The 12,019-nt window shown below is 36.3% G+C and overlaps 2 protein-coding genes across 3 annotated transcripts in view; both read left to right on the top strand.

The window, feature by feature from the left end:
• LOC136035760 (mitochondrial carrier homolog 2-like) overlaps window positions 1–12,019 on the top strand; it is a 449,695-nt gene that overhangs the window by 297,679 nt on the left and 139,997 nt on the right. The gene's annotated exons all lie outside the window — the stretch shown is intronic.
• LOC136035739 (fatty acid hydroxylase domain-containing protein 2-like) lies at window positions 4,347–10,123 on the top strand. Its single transcript, XM_065717709.1, has 2 exons — window positions 4,347–4,659; window positions 9,866–10,123. The coding sequence occupies exons 1-2, from the start codon at window positions 4,367–4,369 to the stop codon at window positions 10,008–10,010; spliced, it is 438 nt and encodes a 145-aa protein (XP_065573781.1). The 5' UTR covers window positions 4,347–4,366; the 3' UTR covers window positions 10,011–10,123.

Below are 12,019 nucleotides of genomic sequence, written 5' to 3'. Positions count from 1 at the left end.
ACAAAGGCCCTATTTCTATTTTAAAGTCCATTTGGACGTAATGAAATCAAGAAAAGGCTCAGATTGTCTGACTTTAGCAGGCAAGCGACAATGAGAATCCATATAGAGAACCCTGGCACGTGCCGAGCGCCGGGCTTTCTGAATGTTTCACCTTAATTCCCTTAGCATCAGTAATAGTCACAATAGAAGTAATAGTTTTAGTGGTAGCGGTGGTATTAGCAGCAGCGGTAGTAGTAGTAGTAGTAGTAGTAGTGGTAATAAAAATAGTAGTATTAATAGCATGCTAATATTTCTGTCTGGTTAGCTCAGCGTCCCCCACGACAAGGCGTGTACGTTTCGACTTCGTATTCCAAGTCGTTCCTAAAATATTGCTTATACGCCCTTTTGACAACCTGTATCGACACAATTTATTTTTATTTACTTCAATTTCTTACTCCCTGAAATTTTTCCATTCACCTTAGTCTTAGCGGTAGTAGTAGTGGTGACAGTTGTAGCATTAGAAGTATTAGCAGTAATAGTAGTATCAGTTGAAGTAACAGTAGTAGTAGTTTTATGCACATATTGCCTTTTGGTCTGTTGCAAATCCCTCTCATCATGCAATGGAAGTTTCAGCTTAATACCCTAACCCATTTTTAAGATATAAGCCCCTTTGACCACCTGCATGCACATAGCGAGTTTCAACTTAGATCAACTCCCTCCTCAACATTTTCTGAAATTTTACCCTTAATACCCTTAGCCTTAGTAGCAGTTACAAGAGAAGTAATAGTTATAGCAGCAGTAGTAGTAGTAATAGAAGTGATAGTGGCACAAATTGCACGAGTAGTGTGTACATATTACCTTTTCGTCAATTGATCATCCCATCACCATTCCCTGGAAGTTCCAACTTAATGTAATAAGCTACTCATGAGATGTGCCCTTTTGACAACCCTCATGCACAGAGTGTGTTTTAGTTTATATGAACTTCCTCCTCAACATTTTTTGAAATTTTCAGCTTCATACCCTTAGCCTTATTAGAAGTAGGAGTCACAACAGTTATAGTACGAGTAGTAGTTGTTGTTGTATTAGCACTAATAACAGCAGTATTAGCAGCAGTAGTAGCAGCCACATATTGCCTTTTGGTCAGTTGAACATACCCCTCATCATAACCTGGAAGTATCAACTTAATAGACTAAGCCGTTCCTAAGACGTTGCTTATGCGCCGTTTTGACAATCGATATGCACAAAGTGTGTTTTGATTTAGTAGTAGTAGTAGTAGCGTGCACATACTGCCTTTTCGTCAATTGATTACCCCCCTAATCATTTCCTGAAAATTCTAACTATATAATGCAAGTCGTTCCTAAGATACGCACTTTTTACAACCTGTATGTACATTGTGGGTTTTAATTTAGTTCAACTATCCTCTCAATATTCCCTGAAAGCTTCACTTGAAGGCCCCTGGCTATTTCGGACACAAAAAGCCCCCCTTTCCCAATGGGCGAATTGTATAACATACAGCCCTTGTCCCACGGACTGTTGGGGGGGGGGTCGCCCCCAGAAACATAGCTATTGGACCTTTCAACTATGCTGACAAAGATAGCTGTGTCCGAAACTTTGTCAGATGTCCTAGGGTAGAGAAAGGTGCTTGGGTGGGTGCTAGTTGCCATCCAATCACTTTTGACTCTTAAAAATGAAACTAGATTTTTGATTGTCAATCGAATGAGCCCCTTTAGAAATTTCTACGGCAATTTCTTCTATACCAAGTACCTTGGTGTAAACATAGATAAGTAAATAAAAAAAGAAAAGTGACAATACATTGTGTCCACTTCGCTCTTTGCATAGGCAGTACTATTGCGCTGCCTACTATAGAGCATATTTACTCAATGGTCCTATTTAGTAGGATTATTTTCATTTGCAAATAAACTTATAAATTTATGTCGAGATGAGGCTATATATATATATATATATATATATATATATATATATATATATATATATATATATATATATATATATATATATGTGTGTGTATATATATATATATATATATATATATATATATATATATATATATATATATATATATATATATATATATATATATATATATATATATATATATATATATATATATATATATATATATATATATATATATATATATATATATATATATATATTTATATATATATATATATACATATATATATAACACAATCCAAGGCTCCCTATTTTATAACTGATGTGTGTATACCGACGGCAATATAAAGCCACCAACTCCCCAAGCCCTGCATATGAGGAGTGAAACACAAGAGAGGTTGTTAAGGAAGCTATTGAGATCTCGATATCCCTACGGAAAAATCGAAATTTAGCGCCAGTCTTGTGGGAATATCGGCCTGATCATATATCTATTAAAGGCGTTTTCCAATAATTAACTGTTTCCTTGAAACGAGGTTAGAATCATCAGTGAAACAAAGAAGTTTGTAAAACCGATTTATAAAACGGGACTGTCGAATCTCAAGCTGTGCAATAGTCCAGTCTGGGGTCAAAATCTGCCATGTTTATTCATGCAAATTTGTAAAATTTAAAGTCTAGTGGTCTAGAATATGAACTGACGATGCCAGTTGTCAAGTAAACAGCATTTTCATGATCTAGATTGTCAGTGTGACGGCATGTTTATGCACGACATTATGAATTTCCAATCCGGTTTTTCAGCGGAAAAGGCCTTCACTCACTAAAGGTGCACTAAATAGCAAAATTATCTAATTGACGACTTGTTTCTCCTGCGTTTTTACGTAGTAGTTACGTGCGTTTTTACGGTAGTAAGTTTATCCGAAGGATTTACAGTTACGTGCGTTTTTACGGTAGTAGGTTTATCCGAAGGATTTTTTTTTACGATGTTAATAAATCATTTTTATTTCCTGAATTAGGAGAGGGAACTCAATCCTTCAGAAACGTTTCTAATTAAAATTTCTTCTATAGATTAAAAGTATTAGGATAACAAAAGTCATCTCCCAGAAGAATAATAATGTTAAATATTGCCTGCTAAATTTTGAAAGAATCTAAAATGGGAGAATAGCCATGATCAGAATGCTAGCTTCGAAAGTGATTCCGTTCGTATTGACAACATTTAATATCAATCCATTTCATAAGATCGGAAAAAGACGTTTAAGATCAGGTAAACGTGTCCCTCCATTTTTTCTATTAGATAATAAAAGAAATCCACTAAATAGCTTATTCTTATTAATTACCATTGATTCACTGAGGTTATGTACTTGAAAACAATTGCAGTATAACGATGAAGAAAGAGTAATTTCACTATCATTTCCTGGCTGCAGGTAAAATTAAATGTAAGATCCCGCATAAGTGCACATACAGACATTATTTTGGAAATCAGGGGGGGGTAATTCAAACAAATCAGATGAATTATATGGGAAATATTTTCAAAAACCTTCAAGACAATAGTAGAAACCTCGATATCTTAGGGGATAGACACGGATCCCCGTTGTATGGATCTGTTCTGAATAGTTGGGATGATTGAAGTCAACAAAATAAGTAATAAAAATTTATTATAAACATTTAATGTAAAACTATTTCATTAAAAAGATAAGATTGCATAAAGACTATCTGTAATATTTATTATATTTTTTTTACCCGTTTATCCCCTGTAATTTCAATGATATAGATAGTAAGGATGTTTAATGCTCTAAAGCTGCAAAGACCATGGCTTCAAAAAGTATACAAGATATTCAGCACTTACCCCACCCCCATTACAAAATTTCTCTCTATGTGTAATCCCAATTTTATATATTTTGCTGTCTTTCCTATTGGCCCTTAACCTTTTGTTCGCATTATTGAAACCAACCACCTACTTGTCCGACATTACCAAAAATATTTCTTTCCCTAAATCCGGTAATTCAGGACAAAGGACCACGAAGTGAAGCAGATCCTCACCATTTTCTCTACACCTAGGGCATGAATAAGGACTGTCCATTACCCTTAGCCTCCCTAAATATTTCCTCCTTTCTCCAAGTGCTGACTCGTAGACGGTCTACTTTAAGACTTAAAAGATGATCATGTTAATGACATCTAGATTCTGCTGTTTATTTATCTAGGTTCCATGAGATAGAATGATAGATAAGTCATTTAGCCAAAAAGGGCCATACAAAAAAAGAATTTAAAGATTCCAGAATTTGTGGCAGACGCAGAAATAACGACAAAAGAGAAACCACTCCATTAGGTGAAAAAGAACTGGACAAGACCTAATTGACCCAAACAGCTGGTGCAGTCCTACTGCTGCGTTATCAATATGACGGACAATTTCAACTATCTTTCTTATATAACTCGATTTCAAAACTGTTAGAAAAAAGTAAGTTTTGCAAATTTACATATGTATTGTTACTATTCTAGATTACTGCATCACAGAGCCATTTACAAGTACATTCATAAACAGCATCACCAGTGGACTGCACCTATAGCAATAGCGGCAATGTACTGTCATCCTGTTGAGCACATACTTTCAAACTTACTGCCACCAGCCATTGGAATTCAATTATTTGGTCCCCACATTGCTACACAGTGGGTGTGGTTTGCTCTGGCACTCATCCAAACGTTGAATGACCATTCTGGCTACCATATACCTAATATCTCAACTCCAGAAGCACATGATTATCATCACATGAAGTAAGAACTTTTTATGTCTTAGTACTTTAGCATAAAGCCTAAAACAAATTATTTAATAGCATTTTTGGGCTAACTCAATAGTAGCTTGTGGGCTGCACGTGTGTTTTAATGGTTATCATTTTTTGCTGCTGCTAGTAACACTGTAATTTCTAGTTTTTACAATTGCCCCGAGAGGCATAACTGTGATAAAATGTATAATATATCCAAATTAAAGCTCTTGAAATTTTCATCACGAAAACATGACAAAATCTTGATAGTTAGAGGGGTTCTTTGAAGACAAAAGTCAACTTAGGAAGCTCCAAAAAAAATCGGTTACTTCTTTCATCGGAACAATAAAACATCAGAACTGTCTTTGCAGCTATATCCAATGGCTCTTATCTGAATGAAAAAGAGCCACTGAACCTTGTATACTTTAAAAGTAAACATTTAAAACTGATTTCCAGCAAGCACTTGCAGTTAGCTTCATACCATCAAGGTAGCAATGGCAGAAGCAACTGTTTTTTTTTTCGTTTTTTTTAAATTAAGGATGGTTATTTAACTGAAAATCTAACTATATATATTAAGTTTAATTGAGTGAGTTATGAACGGAAAGAACAAAGGCATGCAAATTTAGTTTTGGGGCTGAAAGTATATGTGACTGGGCCTGCGCGAAGAGAACCAGTATGTCATTTCAGGTTCACATAGAGTAAAACTGTCTTTATTCGTGGTTTTCTAACGATGGTAAGATCCCAAAACGGCCACACATAGACTTTGACTGATGAGACTTGAGTGGCAATCTTAATCTGTTGAACATCAGTCGTTTAGGAATTAAGAACCATGTGCAATTTCTCTATTTCTTGTCGGATGTCTAATTCTCACAACAAGGGACATAGCTTAAATAAAACACGATTTCTTATTATTGAGCTTTTGGGGACTAAATTGGGTAGCATAATAATTGTGGGCGAACATAATGGCAATAAAACTGCTATTTGTTGCAATTGAAGAATATTGGCTGTCACGGCAGCTTGCTTCTTGGGTGGACTTAGTGCTAATCTTCTAAAATTTAACTTTCTTATTATTTAACGTTAGGAGAATAGATTGGATAACATAATAATTGTGTGAGAATATAACCGCAGAGGCAGACGGGGAGCGAAAATTAAAGGGGGCATTTGGGTTAGGTGGTCCTACCTATGACCTTCCTTATAGAAGGTTTACTTGTATTTCCGTGTTCAATCAGAAAAGGCCTTGAATAATGAGTGGAAATTGCACTCCACCTCATTTGGACCGAAATTTGCACCGCCAGGCAAATTTGTACTACCCGTTAAGTAAGAAGTAGGCTTAAAGTAGGAAGAAGACAGATACCGCTAACCTTTTTTATGCCAGTTCTCCCTGATGTTCGGTTGGACTTGGTGTTCCTCAGGTTTTCATATAAAGGAAGAGTGGCATCGTATTTTCAGCTGTATAAGATTTTCAGCTTTCGTCCTGCATCATGGAAATCTGGGCCAAAGAATATTGACGGTTTTTGTTCTCTTCAGAAGGACGTTTAGCAGAGAGTTTTTAACTTTCGACCAGAACACAAAACATATATCTTAATCAGATATGGAACAAAATAACTGGAATAAAAGAATCAATATTAAAGTCTTGGAATCTCTTTTCACATTTTCTAAAGCATCTTCAAACTGCGCTGAATCAAACAACTCTTGCTCACATGAAATAAATACGAATGCTTCCAAAAGATCATCTGATATTGTAGTTCTTGATATTATCTTAATAACCTTCTGTTTGCTGAAGGATTTTTCACAACTGACTTGAGAAAATAAAAGTATCAGCAGATATTCATAGACCAGAAATAACTGAAGTGTAAGCTGATGAGCACAGATTGAGCCTTAATAGCAGCCAATAAGTGCAAAATATCAGTTTTTGCACGAACTGCAGGAACTTGAATCTCATAAATCGGCCCCTTTACATTCAGCTCCGAGTTCAAGTCCATCCTCATATTCTGAACCAGGCCTATCACGGTGATTTTTAAGACCCGTGACAATAATTTTGTTGAAAACTGAGGCAAAGCTTTTCAGCTCTGTCCTCAGCTCGCAATAAAAAAAAACCTTTGCCATCTCTGCAATGTTTCTGCAGACTCTGGCATTTCACCTACACGTATAAGGCTGAACTTTGTGTACTGCAAGAATTATGCTTTTAAAAAATAATCTGTTTGTTGTCTGAAAATCTTTCTTTCATACTGGTTCTTATTTCTTGACCGGAACACTTCAATTAGAAATTGCTGTTTCAGATCTTCAGGTCAAGAATCTTTTGCCGTTTCTCCTGGCTTGCTCTTTTTCATGGCAACACGACAAGCTGGTAGCTCTGAGCTAACTTCAAGGTCCAATGAAGTGGTCTTTAGAAGGCCCTGGATCTTTGACACGAACTTGAAGGTGTTTTCTTTAACTCTTTTGAAGGAAATGTTCTCTAGATTCTTTCTTGCTTTATCAACCATATTCCAGGCAATCAGAAAGTCCAATCCTTTTGTCTGGAGATACGTTGAAATAGGGCCAATGACATCAAATACAGCAAGAAAAAAGTGAGCGGTTAGGATTGTTTTGTACTCGGGAAGCCTAATCAGCACTGAGTCGGCCTCAGGTGAAGCTTATGAGTCGAAAGAATTGCTGTTTTCCAATGAGGATAAAACGCGCAGTGCAGCCTAGTACAGGTAATCATCACCGGAAAATATCCAAACAAGTGACTTCTGTTTTGCCCACTAACAAGCTTCACCAATTTTCTGTAATCTTTTCAACTTCGACTTTTCTTATTTTGTGTTCTCTATTTGTTGTCACCACAGGCCCGTTCGTTTGTGCAACTGAGTAAAGAAACATGGAATTATGTTCATGGTGTCGAAGATATTCCTCGCCTCTGTTGCACTGCAACAATCAACAACGCAATGGTATAGAACTTACTATAATACCAGATGTAAAACAACTCTGGAAGGCGGTTTTTAGTGTGAGAACAATGTCTGCTAAATTCACCCGTCATGTTAGAAGCACCGTCAAACGATTCCCAAGCTATCTTTTCGTACTTAAGTATATACTCTTCGATCTTAGCTTGTAGAAGTTCGTTTATACCGTTGCTGCTGGAATCTTGGATAGATATGGAGCCGTTCGTGATTCAAAATTCTCTGTATCATTTTCTGCACCATCTACTTAGAAAGAAAGTGATGAGTGAGTCATTAACCTTACCTGCATCTCCAGATTTTCCGCCAGCATCCATGTTCGATTTTCTTTTTCTGCTATCCTCTACTGCTTTTTCCAGATGTTTCTTAGGCGGGTTGTCGTATTTTAAGAGCAGAAATTATGACCTCAAGGGGGCTTCAGTGGCTTATTCCCGGCTTTGTTAGAAGCTCATGCCTCTCCTGGTCGCCGTGTGCTCTAAGAGGTAATCCATGTGTTCCCAATAGCTTCACGACCTCGAAAACGCGATTCAGTGCTTGAATGTTTTGGAAGATCTTTTCTTTGTGTTTTACTGACCAAATTACTGTTAATACACCATCCAAAGTCTCGGCAGTTTTCAGCTTGAGCCGCAGCAAATTCAACTTTTCATGTGCCTTGATTTTCTCATGGGCATGCCTAAAATTGGTCAACCCGGAAGCAAAATGTGAATTTCCGTAGGAAAACGTGACACAAATGCTACAAACAATTAATTTTACTGCCGTTTTTCTAGTTTCTAGAATAACCCAGGATCTTGAAACGGAACCAGCGGCAAGTTTTCGATAGTAAATCCAAGCAAACACAAAGCTATGGTGTTCTATTTGAGGGGGTGTCAGCTGGGATTTTACCTTATGAAATTTAATTTATGAGCTAGTGTTGAATTTGGCAGTTAAGAGTAGGAAACAGACACGCTTACTGGCAAAGGTGGTTCACCATCAGCTAGATTTGCGTTCGAGTCACCACCTCCAGTTTTTTTTGGATAATTTTTTTGGATAGATTCCTCCACTACTGGTTCCACTGGTCTACAAGGCGTCACAGTATTTGAGGATTAGGGCTCACTCTCTGTTGAAACTGAGTCGATGTCGTCTAGTTCTACGAATTGGTTCTACAAAATGCAATGTAACCATAATATCACCCAGGCACACAAGAAGCTTAGGTAGGGTGAAATTCTCTAGTGGTCTGTAAAATGTCAGAAATGCATGTGCTATTAAACAGTTGGGCAAGTTTCTTCGTTTAGGGATTAAAGATAGGGAATCATGTTTGGGTGGATAGTTTGTTAGGTGTATTTCTGTTTTATAGTTGTATTCTGTTCCTGAGTTATGTTTGTTGACTTTATTTTGTGTTTCTTTTTTATTCTTTTGATTTATATTATCTAAAGTAGTATTCTGTTCCTGAGCGTGTTTGTAGACTGTATTATGTGTTGCTATGGCCCGCAGGCTTTTTTGCAATAAATCTTATCTTATGCTTCAAATCCATAATTTCAGTTTCTACTTGACATCACGACATTGACGCTCCAGTAGGTACTGACTCTTCTGCTAGCCTTTAACGGAATCGGGTACACAATGATACACAAAAATACAACCCCTGAGTCAAGTGACAACCTCCGGGTTACTTTTTTGAAATTTCAGCCCACGAACGATCCTGTTTGACAGCAGCGTCTACTCTTTCCAAGGACAGGTATTTGCGCTAAATCTGTACGTAAGCCTATAATAAGACAGCTGAAAAATTGTCAATCGGAATTTTTGTTGAACATTGTGTCGACTGTACTTTTGTACGTAAAAAAAAAAAATAAAAGACCGTCCCGTAATGACCCAGAACCGACTGGCCGAGTGGGCAATTAGCCCCTTGTCCCTCGGCCCAGTCCTGCTTAACCGCCACAAAAACTGTTGCAAATGATGAATATTGACGAATTGTTGTTGTAATTGTTGCAATTGACGAATATTGGCTGTCACAGAAGTTCTTTTTTTGTGAACTTAGAGCTAAGCTCTTAAAATTGTTATTACAATATAGTATAATATAATATAATATAATATAGTGACGCTGCTCCTAATCTTATTATTAAACGTTTGGGGATTAAATTTGATAATATAATCATTGTGTGTGAACATAACAACAACAAAGCTAATCCTAATCTATTGCATATTTTTCATGTAGAAATTAAGAACTGTATGCTACTTTATGTGGAGCCCCTTGACTCCAAGGAGAGTCACGCTGATTTATATGAAGTTGCTTGACTCCATTTTTATTTTCAGGTCCACTCAATGTTTTGCTGGGCTTGGAATTTTGGACTACATTCATGGCACAGATTTACAGTTCCGACAATCATCTTATTTTAAACGAAGATTTAGGCTGTCTGATTTCGTGTCAACCAAATATTTTGGCAAAGCAAAACAGTAAAAACAAGATATTATGACCTGATGTGTTAAGCTACCGGGATGGCTGCTTATTCCTTAGTTTGTACTTGACTTTGTAAATTGAACGTAAATAAAGAATCGTATAATTTTCTATAATCCAGCATTTGTTTGGCTTCAATATAGGCTAATATTTTAGCAAATATTTAGTAATATTTTAGTAACCGTGACTGAAAATTGTGCTAAAGGGTGACCTTGATGAAAATCAATATGAAAAAGATTAGTCTACTATCCTGGGAGTAAATGGAGGTGAAGTAGTGATGCTGGGTCATGAAGTTAAGCTTGATCAAGTGGATAGCTTCACTCTTAACTGGGTAGTATTGTTAGAAATGACGGTGGATGCAGCAAAAATACATAAAGTAAAATAAGTTGTGTTTTCCACACGTTTTTCTTTCATAGTCGAAAAATTATGAAAGGACAGGGAAATTAGTCTGCGAACTAAGATTAGAATATTGGAAGCTATCCCTCGCTCTTTACGCTAAAGTTTTTAATTGTCTTAAAAAGCAGAATTGTGGCAAAGAGTCAAACTTTAGCGTAAAGAGCGAGGGATTGCGGAGGGGACAACCTATTTCATATACGGAGTAATTTCTGTTCGTTTTAAGTTTTAATGTCACTCCTTACTTTCAGTTAAAAAAAACTAGTTTTTCTTATGTAAATTCTGAATGTTTTTTAATTAATGCATGTTTGATTTTGGCTCTCCACACATAAATTATTAAAATGAAATTTGCACATTAATTCCTTTTTTGGCTAAATAGCTTTCTCTTAGTTTTGATCAGACGATTTTGAGAAATAAGGGGTGCGTAAAGCCTAGTTGCCCTGCAATTTTTCGGTTACATAAAAAGGCAACTATAAATTTTAATTTTTAACAAATGTTTTTATTAGTAAAAAATATACGTAACTTAAGAATTAGCATACGTAACAAACTTTTATATTCTTAAATTTTTATTATGTATATGAGGAGGTTTGTACCCTCGTTAATACCTCGCTCTTTGCACTAAATCGTAAGTTTTGTCCCAATTCTTTAAGAATGACCCTTGAATCCGAAACGCCGTAGAATAAATAGTTGAAATTACTAAAAATACTATAGCATAAAGAGCGAGGTATTTATCTCCTCCTAAATACATCGCTCTTTATGCTAAAGTATTTTTAGAACCCTTCATATGCGTAATAATCTCTGTTCCTTTTAAGTTTCAATGCTACTCCTTACTTTCAATTGAAAAAACTTTTCCATGTTTATTTTTTCATTATTTTTTTTATAGTATTTTTAGAAAATCCTGCGCCCTTTTCATTGAATTTCTGTTCCCCATGACATATTTCTCCAAGGAAAGATCTTCCCACATAGCTCCCTCCCCTCAACCCCACCCCCAAAACAAAAAAAAATCCCCTGAAAACGCTGTACACTTCCCAATAACCATTATTATATGTAAACACTGGCCGAAGTTTGTAACTCGCTGCCCCTCCCCCAGGGACTGTGGGGGAGTAAGTCATTCCCAAAGACATAGTTATTATGGTTTTTGACTATGTGGAACAGAATGGCTATCTCAAAATTTTGATCCATTGACTTTGGAGAAAAATGAGCTTGGGAGGGGGCCTAGGTGCCCTCCAATTTTTGTGGTCACTAAAAAGGGCACTAGAACTTTTCATTTCCGTTATAATGAGCCCTCTTGCGACATTATAGGGCCACTTGGTCGATACGATGACCCCTGGAAAAAAAAACAAATAAACACGCACCCGTGATTTGTCTTCTGGCAAAAAATAAGAAATTCCACATATTTGTAGATAGGAGCTTGAAACTTCTAAAATAAGGTTCTCTGATACGCTGAATCTGATGGTGTGATTTTCGTTAAGATTCTATGACTTTTAGGGGTTGTTTTCCCCTATTTTTTTAAAATAAGGCAAATTTTCTCAGGCTCGTAACTTTTGATGGGTAAGACTAAGCTTGATTAAACTTATATATTTAAAATCAACATTAAAATGCAATTCTTTTGATGTGGC

Source organism: Artemia franciscana, chromosome 2 (genome assembly GCF_032884065.1).
Source record: "Artemia franciscana chromosome 2, ASM3288406v1, whole genome shotgun sequence".
NCBI classification, from domain to species: domain Eukaryota; kingdom Metazoa; phylum Arthropoda; class Branchiopoda; order Anostraca; family Artemiidae; genus Artemia; species Artemia franciscana.
This window is presented reverse-complemented; position numbering and strand designations above follow the sequence as displayed.

Excerpts from the sequence above, each read along its gene's own strand:
- LOC136035739 (XM_065717709.1), top strand. The coding sequence starts at position 4,367 with ATGTATTGTTACTATTCTAGATTACTGCATCACAGAGCCATTTACAAG. Across the intron at positions 4,660-9,865 it reads CATGATTATCATCACATGAA|GTCCACTCAATGTTTTGCTG; the intron begins GTAAGAACTTTT and ends TTTTATTTTCAG.